This window comes from Ochotona princeps, chromosome 9 (assembly GCF_030435755.1).
Source record: "Ochotona princeps isolate mOchPri1 chromosome 9, mOchPri1.hap1, whole genome shotgun sequence".
Lineage (NCBI taxonomy): Eukaryota > Metazoa > Chordata > Mammalia > Lagomorpha > Ochotonidae > Ochotona > Ochotona princeps.
The window spans coordinates 35707739-35726002 of NC_080840.1; the positions used below are offsets into that span (position 1 = coordinate 35707739).

General features: G+C 46.6%; 1 protein-coding gene across 2 annotated transcripts in view; it reads right to left on the reverse strand.

The window, feature by feature from the left end:
- Nucleotides 1–18264, reverse strand: part of PTDSS1 (phosphatidylserine synthase 1) — a 76126-nt gene that overhangs the window by 19574 nt on the left and 38288 nt on the right. For both annotated transcript variants that reach the window (XR_009246066.1, XM_004580617.4), the window contains exons 5-9: nt 15647–15805; nt 11431–11582; nt 7661–7802; nt 4711–4823; nt 1572–1637 (exon numbers count right to left, since the gene is read on the reverse strand). Coding sequence is in view for 1 of the 2 variants with exons in the window: in XM_004580617.4 (XP_004580674.1) it covers nt 1572–1637; nt 4711–4823; nt 7661–7802; nt 11431–11582; nt 15647–15805 (632 nt within the window). In the remaining variant the exon portion in view is untranslated. The remainder of the gene's footprint in view (nt 1–1571; nt 1638–4710; nt 4824–7660; nt 7803–11430; nt 11583–15646; nt 15806–18264) is intronic.

Below are 18264 nucleotides of genomic sequence, written 5' to 3' on the forward strand. Positions count from 1 at the left end.
CAAGGTCCCTGAATGACTGACTTTTTTGGAGGACCTATCTCAATTAAATTCTTTGGTGAGTTTTTAATCCATGGGCGTAGTACTTTTTAAATGGGGAAAGTGATTCTCTTTTAAAAACTGAAAGTAATTATTTCTTTTCTACTGTGCCTTTTCCTTGCATTTTCTTTGTACAGGCAAAATCAATCCAGAATTTGGATCAAGCCTAATAACTGAACTTGTACATATTTGGTGGCAGGCCTAGAACTTCAGCTTCGTAATGATAAACTACAGATCAATGTTTCAGCAGAAAAGCCACTCACCTGAGAAACTGAAGAGGGTCTCACATTTCACATTTAAGGGGAGGGAGCCTTAAACTAGAGAATCAATGGTCCCTTTCAAATCAAAGTTGCACAATAGTAAATTAAGATGGAGCATTTAAATCTGGAACAAGACAGTAAGCTGTGACTATATGACCATGTGTTACTTTTCTTAGAAATGATAAAATCAGGCCAGCACAGAGCAAGGCGTTATTTCAAAGGTCGTTTTGGTATAAAAGTAGCAAGAATTCTGGGCAAACGTACAAGAGGCCCTCATCTCAAACTCTAGGGAAAGTATATAGGAAATATGGTCTATCCATTTTCTGCCTAATTTATTTTACACAAAAAGGTCTCTGAGTTCTATGTGGGAAATATCTTCTGATTTCCTATTTCTTTTTAAGATCTGTTTATTTTTATTGAAAGGCAGAATTATACATAGAGATCTTCAATCCACTGGTTCACTCCCCAAATGGAAACAATGGCCGAAGCTGGGCTGGTCCAAAGCCAGGAGTCTAGAGCTTCTACTGGGTCTTCCATGAGGATGCAGGGGCCCAAGAACCCAGACCATCTTCTTCTGCTTTCCAAGGTCAATCGCAGGGAGCTAGATCAGAAGTGGAGCATGCAGGACTCAAACCAGTGCTCATTTAAGGTGCTGTAACTGCAGATGGAGGCCTACCTATGCCACAGTGCCACTTCCTACCACACCCCCAAACTTTTCTTGTTAAATAGTTTCTATGCCTTCTTTTGGTCACTTGTTAAATAACGACTCTTAGAAAAAGGAATGTCAGAAACATGTTGGGTTCATTATCTGGCAGGGTGGTTACAATGTGACTTGGAATGCCTGTATCTCATGTTGAAGGGCATGGGTTTGAGTTCCAACTTGGCTTCCCCTCCAGCTTCCTGCTAATGTGCACTCTGGAAGGTGGCAGATGACAGCTCAAGTCCTTGGTTCTTTCTACCTACATGAGAGAACTGGAATGACTTCTAGGTTCTTGGGATCAGCCTGGCCCAGCCCTAGCTGTTGGGGGCATTTGGAAAGTGCAACAGCAGATAGATGGCAGATCTCTCTCTCTCTCTCTCCTTCTCTCTCTCTACATTTCAAACACATAATTAAAAAATAGTAACAGTAAAAGGCTAAAAATAAAAACAGTAAATTTATCCACTTATCTTCACAGGAGAATTACATTGAAAGGTCCTTAACACATAGCCAAGAAACACCCAAAGAAATTCAGAGGCGTAATCGACTCTGAGCCTTCCCCAGTAACAGATACTCACCCAAACACCCAGCACTGTGTTCCCACGCGTTTGCACTGTGTGTCCGTGAGGTAAGCGTAGTACTGCCTGAAAGAACAAAGCGGGAGCTCACTGAGAGCTTCTGCTAGGCCCACAAGGCGAGGCAGAATTAAATCCCTTTGACAGAGTGAGCAGAGAAAATGTATTCTCTTGGTCCCTAGACGCGACCTACCTGGGCCAGTCATATTCAAGGGAATTCCAAGACAGCACCTGTAGAAGCATTCCAGGCAGATTCAGCACAGGCTTTAAGTTGGAGGGAGGGGAGTGCAGTGTGGAGAACCAGACAGTCGGCACAGGCGTTCCTGATTGAACCACAGACTCCCTCAGCCCCCAAGCCAGGACAGCCCAGGCGCAGGTTCCAAGCAGAGGATGGCAGAGGTGGCTCATGAATGGCCTCCCCTGGCACTCCCATGACAGAGAGGTTGTTGTTTGTTTTTGGCTTTCAGAAGCTGGAATGGGATCTCAGCTGCACTTCAGGGTCACTGACGGCCACTGACTTTGGATATAACCAAGTTGGAAACAGAGAGGCAATGGCATGGAATGCAGACAGGGCAGCACTGTGGCATGTAATCAAACTTGAGCCGCAGATACCACTTCCATCTTTCCAGTAGTCACAGCCAAAAGCACAGGGGGTGGTTATAAAATTCTTTTTAATGATGCCTTAGTTACTTGAACCAAGATTTAGATAGTGCAGGAAGATACCGTCATGAGGCCTGGTGTGTGGAATCTGGACTGACTCTCTCTGGGGCGTGTGTGGTTTCCACACTCAGCACATGTCGCTGTGAAGAAACCACTTCTGCAGTGCTCCACAGTCACATGTGGTGAGGGCAGTGTGGTTTAGAGCCTCGTGAGCACCCCCAAAGCTGCATCCAGCTCTTGAGTCCCAGACTCCCCAGAGGACTTGATAAAGCTATGGTGACGGTGCAGACACACACACACATGAATGATGCTGTGCTAAGGCTCATCAATGACCAGCACCTCCTCATCCCAGGACGCCAGGCAAGCACTCTAGCTCAAAACAACGCATGGTTACTTCACATTTTCCTCACCTCATGATTTCACCAGTTCAGTTATTACTCTCTCCCTGCATCCACGCCTTTTCCCTACACTTGACAATTATCAGAAAGAGATGTTCACTCAACAATCTTTTGAAAGTAGCAGGTTCAGAAGAAAGTCTCATAAAACAAACAAACAAACAAACAAACAAATGGAGACAGGGTGCACGTGAGGCACTCTCTAAGCCCATAAGCTCTTCTCATGAGGGGCTGGTCTTCACTCACAGGGTTGGCTGTGTGAAATCCACAGGACCAGGTCCACCTTGCAACAGAACCTGCCAGCACAGCTTCTCATAGAGACTGTCTCAAGCGGTGCAGGAGCCCCATGGATGGCTCATTTCCAAAGGGAGAACAAGTGTGCAAAAAATTTGCAGGGTCTGGTAAAAACTCCGAGACACTCTCAAGAGTTTCAAAATGTTGGATTTCTTTGGTCTCTAGTTTTTGTTGAATAAAATAAATGAAAATTTCAAGATATATCCCATCTGATTTGCTAGTTTTATACAAAGACACTTCTTTCCCCTCTTACTTTGTTGTTCATTTCTAGTTTTACAAAAGAGCTGCTGTTAATCTTTCTTGAACATAACTGTGAAGGTCCAGGTACACCTTAAATGAGGGTGGGGCCCACAAAACCCTCAAAGGAAACAATGGCATTTAGGAGAGAATGGTTTTAACAAGCCAGTGGCCTTTGCAGTTTCAAAGGGTTGCTGCCTCCCCAGCTGCTCTTACCTATTCGGTTACTAAGAAAAAAAGAAGATACAGTTTTTACTTCCATGAGATTCACAGGTGTCATGCTTGATTTGTTCAACTCAGGGTCTAGGAAAACATGTCTATGTATGTGTGTATAACTCTAATGTGTGTGTGTGACACTGAATGCGAACAGGAGAAGGAGCTGGCCGGGGCCTGTCTCGCCACGGTGCGGATCTACTCTCCTTGGCAACAGAAGTCCTCTGCTTGTCTGCTTCGTGAGCGCATGGCAAGTGGTGACCTGAGTGTTCCTGCAGTTTCGGTAAACCTGACTCTCTTAACTGCTCTGTTGACGTGGTGTATCTTGGGCAGCTCTGATCAATGCTGCAATTCTGTTTTCGTGGGCAAACCCAAGTGCTATCGCTAAATGGGGAGAACGAAATAAATGAGAAGAGTTTGCCTTGAACTTTGTCGGCTCAGTCTCCCTGAGGGGTTGTCTCTAGCAGCTAAAGTCCTCGCCTTGAACGCCCCGGGATCCCATATGGGCTCCGGTTCTAATCCCGGCAGCTCCACTTCCCATCCAGCTCCCTGCTTGTGGCCTGGGAAAGTAGTCGAGGACGGCCCAAAGCTTTGGGACCCTGCACCCTTGTGGGAGACCTGGAGGAGGTTCCTGGCTCCTGGCTTCTGATTGGCACAGCACTGGCCGTTGCGGCTCACTTGGGGAGTGAATCATCAGACGGAAGATCTTCCTCTTTGTCTCTCTTCCTCTCTGCATATCTGACTTTGTAATAAAAATAAATAAATCTTTATAATAAATAAATAAGTAAGTAAATGAATAAATAAATAAATAACACTTCACAGGATCCCAGGAGAGACAGGGCCTGAACTCCCAGGTCCATCTCAGTTCCCACGCAGAACTACACCACAGCAAGGACACTTTCAAGAGGAAATCAGCTTGTCTGGGTCTGGAGAAATACTACAATGCCACTTACAAAAATAATATAATTTATGACTTGAACTCTACCATAAGTTTTTGTACTTTCCAATGATCTCACACACACACAAAAAAAACAACCCTCAGGAGTGTTTGGCTACTTGTTTTTTATAGGACGTGAGCAGTGAGAGAAATGATCAGGGGTGGAAAACTAATAAGGGGGTCAGAAAAAAACAGCACATAAACTGTGGTGTGGGTTACTCGTTTTCTCTCTTAAAGCCCCGATAATGTCACTGAGGTCTCACAGTAAGACATCTTCATATTGAAGATGTTCAGGACGCACGATTCTTTGGAATGGTGTTTTCATGGAAAATCTGCCCGTGGGTGTGGCTTCCCTTCTGCCCAGCCGGTTAATGTGCTCAGGTGACAGTCGAGCTTGTCTACTTACCTCACTGTGGGAGCCGTGATGCAGCCAATAAAGAGAATCCTACACCAGCTTAACGGATGGCTGGCTTGGAACACAAAGATATGTTTCAGGAAGAAGGTATTCAACTCGGTCAGCTGGAAAACAAGGAGAAATGAGTCAACCTAGGACCTCATGCTAAGCCATAATCATATTCCTTAAATAGACATTCCACAACTAAATGTAATTGTTATGTGCCAAACATCATTAGAAAACACATGCTATTCTCCAAAACTTGCTAATTTAATGAGTAACAGCTAGCACAACATGAGTATGAATTAATAGGTGGTACAGGGGGTGACAAGAGGGGTCCCTGAGGATTTTATGTACCAACTCTTGTCATGTTTACTGGTCTACATGACATTGATTTGACTTGCGTGGGATCAGTGGGACAGCTAGAGGAGCCAAAAAACATAGAACACTCTCGCAACCTTAGAAAAACAAGGCCAGGTCTAAAGAAATCTAACTGTGGACCATGGAAACTCAACTACCCTCAACGAAGCTGAGAATACATCTCAGAGAAATGGCTGTTCATGCTTGTAGCACAAGCGTGGGAGGGGGGAGACACTCAAACAAAGGCAGCTCTAAAAAGTGAGGGTGAAGGCTTGGCCCGCACTTCACCTAGGGGTGGTGGCAGAGCTCTCTGAGGCTGGTGTGTCACAGAGTCCTTGGCAGCCACAAGAGATTCTGGCTACCCTCTGCCCAGAGCCCGGCTCCGGGTCTCAAACAAGGGATACAGACCACGAAACACTCACTGTGCTTGAGGCTTGAAAACACATCGAACGCACTGATAGGTCCGCTTCGATGATGTAAAATGTGTATCATTAACCACAGTGTTGCCCTCAGGGATTAAAAAAAAAACCTAACCAGTCCATGTACTAATACCAGATGGGAATAGCTGATCCCAGTCCGTGTGCTAACACCAGACAGGAATAGCTGATCTTGGTCCAGGGCTCAGAGCCACGGGAAAGGCGTGCTCCACACAAGGCCAGCAGGTCCCTTTATAGAAACATGATGACGTCTCTCCCTGATAAAGTCAATCATCCACTCACCTAATAAAAGAACACTTAAACCTTCCTTGACATTTGCCCTGATAAAGCAAAGCTTAATCCCAATCCGCTTACAGCCTCATCCTTATAAACATACTTGTCCTTTGCTATATATGGGGAACTGGTTCCAGGATACCACGCAGATACCAAAAGTCACAAATGCTTAGGACCCTCCTGTAAAATGGTGCAGTATTTGCACACATGTGTGCTCCTTCCTATATACTTCAAATCATGTCTGCATTATTTATTGTACTGAATGCAAATGTGTAGCGTTTAGGGAACATGGACAAGCAAAAACTCCCATATATTTTATGTATAGGTACAACTTTGGAAATATATATTTGGGCCCGGCATGATAGCCTAGAGGCTAAAGTTCTCCCCTTACATGCACCGGGATCCCATATGGGTGTCAGTTCTAACCCTGGCTGCTCCACTTCCCTTCCAGTTCCGTGCTTGTGGCCCGGGAAAACAGTAGAGGACGGCCCAAAGCCTTGGGACCCTGCATCCACTTGGGAGACCCAGAAGCTCCTGGCTCGGGATTGGCTCATTCTGGCCATTGCAGCTACTTGGGGAGTGAACCAGCAGATGAAGAGCTTCCTCTTTGTCTCTTTTTTCTGTAAATCTGAATTTACAATAAAAAATAAATCTTAAAATATTTATTTATTGGGCCCGGCGGCATGGCCTAGCGGCTAAAGTCCTCACCTTGAACGCCCTGGGATCCCATATGGGCGCCGGTTCTAATCCTGGAAGTTCCACTTCCCATCCAGTTCCCTGCTTGTGGCCTGGGAAATCCCAAAGCTTTGGGACCCTGCACCCGCGTGGGAGACCCGGAAGAGGTTCCTGATTCCTGGCATCGGATTGGCGCAGCACCGGCCCGTTGTGGCTCACTTGGGGAGTGAAACATCGGATGGAAGATCTTCCTCTCTGTCTCTCCTCCTCTCTGTATATCCGGCTTTCCAATAATAATAAAATCTTTAAAAAATATATTTATTTATTTATACTTTCAATATGTTGTTGGCTCAATCCATGGGATGGAATTGGCAGATACAGAGGGCTGATTTTGGTGACTTCTGAAGACTACAGGGGTTAGGAAACAATTTACCTACACTTTTGAATTAAAGTGGGTATTATTACTCTCTATGTATGGTCAAGGAAGACTGCTTGTCATTAGGGCAACATCTGCTGATCTTTTCCTTATGTTGGGAGTATTTTGGCACCCCATGTGTCTAGCATATAACTTTTGATGATTCTGAAAGGCCCTTGAAACCAAAACTGATTTCCTTGGCAAGACTGCCAGATTTGGGAAACCAGCAGGGGCCAGGAGAACAACAGGAAGGCTGGGTCTAGAGGATGGAGTGGTGTGAGCGGACAGTCCTTTCGCTATCTCCATTACATCCACCATGGGCTGATGTACCAGTGACCTCTGTCCAGGGAGGACAATGCCTGCTGGGACACACAGCTTAAAACAGCTCCAGTTCCAGTAGCAGCAGAGAGCTGGCTTAGTGCTTGAGGAACTGCCCAAAGTGGTAACAGCTGGACACACCTGTCACCAACACACACTTAGGTACTGTTGCCCTAAAGAGCAACGGAAAGCCTTAATCACACCATGGGAGATGCTAACTATGACTGTTTTCAGGGAATTGAAGCTGTTTCTAATTTGTAATGCCAAAATCCATAACTTAGCATGTCTTCATGGATAGAGCAAGACCTTAGGCAAAATAACATCATTCGGCTGAACAGTTCCATGGACCCATGGCTTAAGATTCTATCCAGCCAAGTGTCTAGTTGGTAAGCAGTAAGAACTAACATTAATTCTAAATTCCTGGAAGGCTCTTATTTTTTAGCTTTGTTTACTTTTCACTCCAGCTCTGGGCCTCTGAGAATACCTGCCAGATGATCATGAACAGGTAGATTCCGGCCACTCTCTGGAAGGAAGACTTGGGGTCAAACCATCTCACGTAGGTCCAGCTGGCAGGCGTGAACTGGAGCACGGCTCGTTTGATCTTGCCAGTGGTGGTGTGAATGTCCCTGGAAGGAGAGAATGGCTCCATGAAAATTCCAAAGAGATGAGAACGGGGCTGTAACACCGGGGGAAAACAGGGACAATGCTGACTGCATAACGAAATGTTCGGAACAGGAGTACTGCTTTGTATTGGAAACATCTCAAGCTGAGGTGCCTCTGTTCACAGTGAGGGTATGGCGGCACAGACCTAACAAGGCTTCTGAACAGGTGCAGCGTTGTCCCACTGCAGAGCTGGGAGAGCTCTCAGCCTACGGATCCGGTGACGGAAGCACAGAGATGTCTTCAACTGCAGCTTGAAATCAGCCCAGCAGAACCTGACCGCCAGCAGGGGGCGCCATCCCCATCTACACCCCCCACCCCCAGCCTCCCGGGGAATCCAGGGTAAAGCAAACAGCGCATACTGGGGTCCCTCACATAACCTCTTTACCAAAGAAAAAAGAAGTGTAGACTAAGGAGCAGTGATAGTTAGCCTTTCCTAGTTTTAATGCTCTAAATCACTCAGAAGTTACAGATGCCTGAGCCCCACATGAGACACACGAGAACACTTCATCTCAGAGAGAAGACCAGGCGGTGCTGACCAGGCGGATGCTTGCTGCCCAAGTCCTTTGGCTCCAGCCTCAGAACCTGCTGGGCACTCCAGCCCTCTCGGACTAGTACAGAATGGAAACCCAAGAGACTTTAACCTAACAAACACTTGCATTAAGGACCCCATGTCTCAGCTGCAGTGTCATTGCAGGCCTTGTGCTCTGGGGGCAGCAAGGGGCAACGACAGGATAGGAAAGCTGGCCAGGTCCTGTGTTCACCTGTTAGCAGGGCATCCTGTCTGGTGGCAGCACAACGGCAAGAAACACAGAGGCTGCCCAAAGAGAAACAAGAACCAGGAGAGGCCTATAGTTTCGAAACGGCAGAGAAGTTTATATACAGATCTAAAGGAAGATGGGAAGAAATGGAGATGCCATATGATCAAGAACAAGGTTTGCATCTTGTAAAGACATGAGGCAGGCCTTTGGCTTACCAGTTAGGATGCAAGGCAGCACTGATGGCTCAAAGCAGATTCTGGGGACCCAGGTGGGAGTCCTGGGCTGCGATCCCTGAGCTTAAGTGTTTCCTAGCAAACAGCTGAACTAGAACCCAGCACGTCCAGCCCTTCTACACTGTCAAAGCCACCCTATGTTCATACATCTGTGCTTCAACTTCCACCCCACAATGGAGAACGGACACAAACATTACAGATGAGAGTACAAACTGGGGTACTCAGTTTCCAACAATGCATTTGCAAATATAAATACATAAATAATAACGACAGGAGCGGACACCATGGCTTAGCAAGGCAGACCTGTGCCTGCGATGCCAGTACCCCACGTGGGTGCTGGTGTGAAGCCCGGGAGCTCCACTTCTGATCCAGGTCCCTGCTAATGGCCTGGGAAAGCAGTGGAGGGAGACCCAAGTGCTGTGCCCCAGCACCCATGTGGGAGACCTGGAGGAAGCTCCTGACCTAGCTCCTCTCAGGACATGGCAGGCATCTAGGGAGTGAACCAGTGGATGGAAGAGCTGTTTTTCCTTCTCTCTCTCTAACTTTGCCTTTCAAATAAAAACTAAATAAGTAAATAAAACTTTCAAAAAATAATAATGCCCAAGATGCGTACCCAAGAATGTTCATTCTCACTATTAAACTAAATTAAAAATAAATATTTAAATAATGTATGACTTATCTGTATGCTGGGATATAAAAAGGCCCTTTATGGGCCAGTGTTGTGGCATGGCAGAAACAACTATCACGTGTGGCATCGACATTCCGCCAGTGCAGGTTTGGGTCCTGGCTACTGCACTCCCCACTTGGCTTACTGCTAATGCTGCTGAAGGTGACTCAAGTCCTTGGGTCCCTGCACCCAGGCCGGAGACCTGAAGAAGCTCCTGGCTTGTGCCTTCTCCCTGGTACAGTCCCTGCTGTTCAAGCCGTTTGAGGAGTGAATCAGCAGAGGAAAGATATCTCTCATTCTCTCTCTGTTTCTACAACTCTGCTTTTCAAATAAATTTTTTAAAAAATCTTTTTAAAAAAATGCCCTTTAAAATGCTAATACCTAATGATGTAGGAAAACACTCAAATTTTGTTTTGAAAACACCTGTTGCTTTCACTATTTCTACCATTGTTCATTTGCTCCCGTAAAAGGCATGCTTCTGACTGCAAATGGGGAAACAGCAGAGACTAGGCAGTGAAGCAGTGATGGCGACATGAGTGGTCCCCTAGGGAAACAGGAAGAAGGGAAGGGAGTGCCAATGACACCAGTGGGCTGCAGATGGGAGAGGTGAACAGATGAGCTGAGTCAGCAAGAAAAGGATGAGCAGCCGGGCGATGGAACACGGGTCCAAGCACAGGTCAACGGAACCAAGCGTGTGCATCGGGACCTGCGTGAGGGTGGAGGGGGGACCTCCCATAGAGGACACTTATCCTGAAGACCAGGAGAAGCACCACAGCGGTGTGACAGAATGAACTGACGCTCGTGAACAGACCACTCAAGCAGTGGTGGGACAAAGGCTGGAATATACGTGACTGGGGACAGCAGACAAATTAACTAACCCAGTGATGGAAACCTAAATGCAGGCTGAAGCAGCTGAGGTAAACAGGGGTAGGACTGAGAAATACTTTCTGTAAAAAATCTATAATTTTTAAAAATTTAAAATATATTAAAATATATTTAAATAAAATACATATTTTTATTTTAAAAATTATTTAAATATATATATGCACACATCGACTGTATATATTCTCCACCCGCAATCACCAGGATCCCACGTGGGCACTGGTTTCTTGTCCCAGCCACTCTACTTCCGACCCAGCTCCCTGCCTGGGGTCTCAGAAAGCAGTGGAGGATGGCACAAAACCTTTGACCCCCTGCACCCACATGGGAGACCCCAGAAGAAGCTCCTGGCTCCTGGTTTTGAATTGGCTCAGCTCTGGCCATTATGACCATTTGGGCAGTAAACTGGGGGATGGAAGACCTCTCTCTCACTCTCTCTCTCTCTCTCTTCCCTTCTCTTTGTAAATCTGCCTTTCCAACAAAAATAAATAAATCTCTTAAAAATTTTTTTCAAAGAAAGTTACACATATACACACATACACAGATCTTCCATCTGCTGTTTCAGTTCCTGAAAGAGAAAAATTTTCCACCTGCTATTTTATTTCCCAAGTTGTTGCGACAGCCGGGGCTGTGCTAGGCCTAACCCAGGAGCCAAGCTCTTCTTCCTGGTCTCCTATTGGGTACAGGGGCCCAAGCAACTGGGCCATCCTTTCTGCTTTCCCAGGCACACTAGAGGGAGCCAGATCGAAAGTGGAGCAGACAGGACTTGAACCAGTAACCATATGGAATGCTGGCACTGCAGATAGTGACTCAAGTTGCTATGCCACAACACTGGCCCTAAGACATAACTTTTTGATCAAGAGGGTCGGAGGACCCTCTGAATATAGGAAATGAAAAAGAGAAAACTGTAGCAGAGTTAGTATTTTTTGGAGGAATGTTTGAAATTCGGCTGATAGCTATTGTTTCTTCCAATAGCTAACATAGAATTTGTGCCAGGAACACACAGATGTATACTTCCCCGTGCTGTGGCCAGGTCCACAGGAGCACAACTCACTTGAAGCTTGCCCAGTGGTATGTGCGCATCTCCAGGAACCGGCAGACCACCATGCCCAGCCAGATGCCACCGCCATTACACAGCAGGATGTCCAGGATGACCTGATCCCACCAGCACTCCGCGAAGTTGGGCAGGAGATGCATGAAGAAAAGCTGAGGAATACAAGAGACCAAAGCTGGGTGCCATGTGGGCAAAGACACTTCCATCCATAGCACATGTACACTGATTTAGAACCGACACTATTCCCCGCCTTCCCTCCCCGCCCCCCGTCAAATGCAATGCAATAAAATAAGATAATTAAAAAAAAACAGTAATGGGGGTGATTATCTGGTTCTATTTAAAATTTTTTAAAATTTATTTGAGGCAGAAAGACACAGAGCTACCACCTACTCCCCAAATGGCCACAATGAAGTCGGGCTGAAGTTGGGAGCCGGAAGGCAATTGAACCCAGGAGCTCTGATGTGGGACAGGACCTCTAAGCAAACTTAACCACTGGGATAAACACCCACCCTTTGTTCTTATTTTTCCTTACTGTCCTAAGATGCTTTGCAAACAACACTCATCCAAATAGCTCCTCTTCTGTTGACATGCAGCTTTAAAGAAAAGATGGCCCTTCTTTAGGAAATAGCCATGAATTGCCTTGGCTCTAAGACAAGAATGTAGGCAGGGGGACCTGAGGAAAGTTTACATAACTGATGACATTGCACTGGCCAATTCTGAAAACAAGCTGCCTGAGGATTCAAGTTGTGCCTTTGGGAAGTGTTTCCGAGATATCTTGGTCAAACAATGAGGAAGTCCTAACTGCTGAAAAGGCAGCCCAGGATGACTAGATGCAGGCTACCAATGGCTGCAGAAGAACTCTCAGACTAGCTGAGTCACATAAAGACAACAGGGCTCCTGATGGGCACTGAAATCAAGGGTGCTGATTTCAAGGGGAGGAGTCAGATCAATGCGTGCGTGTATGCGTGTGTGTGTGTGTGTTTCTAAGATTTCCTCATTTTTATTGAAAAGCCAGATATACAGAAAGAAGGAAAAAGACAGACAGAAAGATCTTCCCTCTGCTGGTTCACTTCCCAAAGTGGTCACAATGGCCAGAGCTGAGCCTATCCTAAGCCAGGAGCCTCTTTTGGTTTCCCACACGGATACAGGATCCCCAGGCTTTGGGCTGTCTCCGACTACTTTCCCAGACCACAAGCAGGGAGCCGATTCAGAAGTGAAGCAGCCAGGACACAAACTGGTGCCCACATGGGATTCCAGTGCACGCAAGGCAAGGATTTAGTCACTAGATTATGGCTTCAAGCCCAAGGAGTCAGATCTTTATCTGGATTCTCAGAGCCAGAGTAGGCTAGATGGGAACATTCCAAGATGACCTAAGTGGAGTGTGGCAGGGACAAAGCGGATTTTTTGTTTTTGTTTTTCCTGAGAACAACTGATGAAAGCTTCTAGAAGGATGACACATCTGAGTGGGAATGAGAGGCTGACATAGATGAGGAAAGGGGAAATAATGAGACACAGATTGGAAGCAAAGTCTCCCTAGAACATTCTACTTAAACAAAGGGTGCATCACCATGTCCGTCCAGAGCATCATGTTCTGATGTGTGAAGGTCATTTTGAGAAAGTGAAAACATAAAGGCAATGCCAAGGAGTCCTCTGGAAACAGAGCCTGCCAGTGACAAACCCCTGACGATCTGTGACAAACACTGCCAAAGCTACAATGATCAGCTACAAACTCATACACAAACATGAGGCATTTGTGCGATGGGCTGTGCTGTGGGGAAGCCACAGGTCAGCTGCTACGGCGGCTGGCTCCTGGCCGCTCTCCCCCAAGGCAGGTGTGGCACTGCCCTGGAATACACCCACATCCTCGGACTCAAGGTTGCGAGACGGACTTTGCTCTTGCCCTTGGACAGAAAGACAATCATACCAGCCTGAGGCAAGGACATCTGCAGAAGCCAAACAGTGCACGAGGGGGCCATCTCCTGAGTCTCTCCATTCTCTAGGGATCTATGGGGCCTCTGCCATGTGGAAGGTAGAATACATGGGTTGGAGACCATGAAGACGTGGCCCTGCCCCCTGGAAGGATGGCAGATAACAGAAAATAGCTATTTATCAAGTATCTTTAATGCAGTACACATCTCAAAGCAGAGAGCGGACAGGTGCTCCATTTCCAGGCGCCTGAACATGGAACATCCCAGAGGAGGGTTGGGGCAGGCTTTAAGGGGCCGAGCCCAGGAGAAGACCAAAGAGCTGGGTGGAAGGCTCCTGGTGGGAAGAACATGAAGTCTGTAAAAAGTGAAGATGGCTAGAGCAGAGAGGGTCAAGATGGAGAGAGGCTGCAGCGGTGGGGCCAGTCCACTTACGGCTGGCTCAGAAGTCTGGCTTCTGTTTGAAGAGCAATCAACAAGTACTGAAGAGGTTTCAGAAGGAAAAGGACTTGACCTGGGGGAGGTATGAGAAGTCTCTGGCAAAGGATAGTGTGAGGGGAAGAGCCCAGTGCTTTAGGAGTGAGGTGCCAGTGGGAGAGACACAACGGGAACAGGAGTGTGAAACCATTGTGATGGCCCACCACATGCACACTCTCACTGGACAGTCTACAGCACTGGGCAGTATAGGACACCAGGGGCTGGAGAGAAGGGACAACAGCAAAAAGCCCCGCCTGCAGGGCGAGGGAGGAGGAAAAAGGCCAGGTGCCTTGCACAAGGTCAGGTGGCGGATGGGTCAGGGAGATGAATGTGGGATGGGCTGCACTTCGGGAACCCTGTGCCAGCTCATCCAAGGAAGCAAGGCGCTGAGCTCTGACCCCCTCAGCAGCACTATGGGAATGTGCTGCATGGCCTTTCCTGATTTATGGGGAGGGTGGAGACGACACAGGTGTGCATGGATGAAAGCTGAGCACCTTCAACATTCACACATGGAAGTCCTAGCCTCCAGAACCTCGGAGTGTGGATCGATTCAGAAGCAGAAACATTGCAGAAGTAATTAGTTAAGATGATGTCAGAGTGGAACAAGCTCCTGACCCAATCTGACTGGAGGCCTACTAAAAAGCATACTGTGAAGACTCAGACACCCACACCAGGAGAGGGCCAAGTGAAGAGGGAGCTTAGGTAAAACGAAAGGCTGCGGGTAGACCAGGAGATCAGAGAGAGGTCTGGGGCAGTCTGCAAAACAGTCCCTAGAAGACACCAAAGCTGCTGGCACCTGGGCTTCAGGGGCACTTCAATAGATGCTTTTCCCAAATGGCACGCCACTCCAGGGTATGGTCAGGACGATGACTGGCATCAAGGAACAGATTGCTGGGGTAGATGTTTGTGTGTACGGGGTTACACCAGTACTGGAGATACCTACAGCCCACATCAGACTGCTGACCCAAGTCCCACAAATAACATAATTAAAGGCTGGCACTGTGGCATATCAGATAAAGCCACTGCTTACAGCACCAGCATCCTGTGTGGGCAACTGTTCCAGTCCTGGTGGCTCCTCTTCCAACCCAGCTCCTTGCTATTGCATCTGGGAAAGCAGTGGAAAATGGCCTAAGTTCTTGAGTCCCTAACCCACGTGGGAGACCTGGAAGAAGCTCCTGGCTCTTGGCTTCAGACTGTTGCAGCTCCAGCCATTGCAGCAGAGAGTGAGCCAGGGGATGGAAGACCTCTTTCTTTCTCTCTCTCTTTCTCTCTGGAACTCTTTCAAGCAAATAGATTTTTCAATAATAATAAAAAGATGCTTGAAAAATAATGCATTAGTTCTCTGCAGTTCATCTTGCTGGTATTGTCCAAGAGCACATTCATTCCACACTCCCCACTTTGGATCTCTGAGCTTGAGGGGCCGTATTAGTTCTCAGGACAAAATAACTTGGATGCCCTTGGAATTCCTCCACCAATTCTATTTTTCTCAGATTGGAAGCTGGGGAGGAAATTAGCTTATCACCTTCCAAGTGAGTTTCCTCTCTACCATCTTTTGTATCACTTGGGACTTCATTCTTCAGTTTGGTTTCATTTGTTTCTCATCAAGACTTGGGGCAAGGAAGCACAATTTATGAAGTTAATACAGAGGGTGTGCTTCTGTTTTCTTAACAAGGATACACAATATTCTCACAAGATGGGAAATACATTTTGTGTTTCCATGCTGCAGAATGGATGAACTGCTCCCAGGCAGCCCACCCTGTTGCTGCATGTGAGCCACGCATCGTCCAGGTAGCCCCTCTCACCACACTGCATACCTCTGTCAGCTCCCAGGTGATGCTGATTGTCCAGCACAGACCGTAGCTGCGGATCAACAGGGCCTTCATGGCCCAGCCCCAGAAGTGCCCAAACGCAAAGATGTCGAAGTGGCTGACGATGCGCTCCCAGGTGATGACATGGCAATTCACGGCGTACTCCTATTTCACAGAAAATGAAATCAGTGACGACATCCGTGAAGGTCTCTGACCGTGAATGAAAAGGAGTGGTTGGACCCTGACAACTGCCATGTGTCTTGCTTAATTAAAAACAAACAAAACAAAGTTGCAACAACTTAAGGTTCTTGAAGTAGAAGGACAGGTATTAGAGTTCATGAATCAGAACTGCCTTGCTGTGAATTGCAAATGCTGCGTTAAGATGAGAAACAATTTTACAAAGGCACAACACATCTTGTGAGGTTGCATCACACTAGCCCATAACCTCTGGTCACAGAGTAACTGAGTAAAAGCCAGGGATGGAAAAAAAAAAAAAGAGAGAGATTAAAACACAGTTCCATCATACAGGTTAAAGAAGTCATAATAGAAAAATGTTTGAAGAACTGAGTGATGACAATAAATGTACAATATATCTAAAACTGACAGAAGTAAGCAGAATTTAGAAGAAATTGCACAGCCCACACAGAAAACAAAACAAGTTTACAAGCTGGAAAAAAAAAAAAAGCAGAGTAACTCCCTCTCCAAAAATACAACAGTATTCTAAAAAAATTTTAGTGGAAATTTTGAATTAAAAATTCATTTTGATGCAAAAAATTTTTCAATCCATGTGTAATTTTTTCATTGTATGCATTTATTAATCACTAATGAAGACTCCTCTCCTTGAATGCACACATTTAAAATTTTTGCATTAAACTAAGCTATCTTTTAACCCTATTTTCCACAAACTTTTTAAAAAGATTTATTGGGCCCGGCGCAATAGCATAATGGCTAGTATTTGCTTTGAATGTGCCAGGATCCCATATGGGCGCTTGTTCTAATCCCAGCGAACCCACTGTTTGTCCAGCTCCCTGTTTGTGGGCTGGGAAAGCAGTCAAGGAAAGGCCAAAGCCTTAGGATCCTGCACCCGTGTGGGAGACCCGGAAGAAGCCCCTGGCTCCCGGCTCCTGATTGGCTCAGCTCCAGCCGGTGTGGCCGCTTGGAGAGTAAATAAGCAGACGGAAGATCTTCCTCTCTCCTCCTCTTTGTGTCTCTGCCTTTCCAAGTAAAAAAAAAATAAATCATTTTTAAAAGATTTATTTATTTTTACTGGAAAGGCAGAGACACAGAAAAGAAAAAAGAGAAAGATATTCTGTCTATTGGTACGCTCCTCAAATGGTCGCAATGACCAGAGCTGAGCTGATCCAAAGCCAGGAGCCAGGAGCTTCTTCCAGGATTCTCATGCAGGTGCAGGGTCCCGAGGCTTTGGGCCATCCTCTACTGTTTTCCCAGGCCATTATCAGGAATATGAATGGGAAGTGGAGCAGCTGGGACACAAACTGACACCCATATAGGAGCCCAATAGACTGAGGGCTAGCCAGTTGAGCCATCATGCCAGTACCCTACACAAACTTCTTAAAGTAATTTATAGGCCTACATAATTTATGGATAATACATAATTTAACTGTTAATATCTAATAAACGTTTTTAAGAAGCTTGGTTCCATTTCTAATTGTTAAAAATGGGATATACAGGAGTTTCTAAATCTTTTATTTAAGTACTATGAGAACAGCTATCATGGCTCTGATGATGTAACACTGCTCAAGAACGTCTACACTTCACATCCTTTCTTAGGAAATAACCCTCTGTCATCAACCGACCAGAAATGCCCCATCAACTATAATCATTACAAGTTCTGGAAATGATGCTGAGAGCAAAAGAGCAGCTCCAGGTTTCCTCTCCCAAAAATCTAGCACAACAGATTGCTATCTCAGATACAGAGGCACAAAGCTGGAAGGACATCTGTTTCAGAAATCTACTCTAAGCAGTGGTATGATGTGATGCGACAGGAAGTCAGAGATCTGGATAAGGGGGATAAAATCCAATAGGGCTGGGCCCGGTGGCGTGGCCTAGCGGCTAAAGTCCTTGCCTTGAAAGCCCCGGGATCCCATGTGGGCGCCGGTTCTAATCCCGGCAGCTCCACTTCCCATCCAGCTCCCTGCTTGTGGCCTTGGGACCCCGCACCCGCGTGGGAGACCCGGAAGAGGTTCCAGGTTCCCGGCTTCGGATCGGCGCGCATCAGCCCATTGCGGCTCACTTGGGGAGTCAATCATCGGACGGAAGATCTTCCTCTCTGTCTCTCCTCCTCTGTGTATATCTGGCTGTAATAAAATGAATAAAATCTTTAAAAAAAAAAATCCAATAGGGCTAAGTCAAGATAAAGCTTAAAAAAAAAATACCAAGCTTCCCCACAATGAGATGAAAATCCTCCCCCTCGACTATGCAATCTGTGTTTCTTGCTGTACAGAAGCCCAGGCTGGTGGCAGGGGCAGCCCTGGGATCGAGCAGGTTGTCCATTAGAGTCTCCATGGCAGTATGGGCCCCCCCATCAGCCCTGAATTCCTCACGCAGCCTGCCCCCTTACTCTGCTCAGGGCAAGGCCTGTTTCCAAACAGCTGTTCTTGATG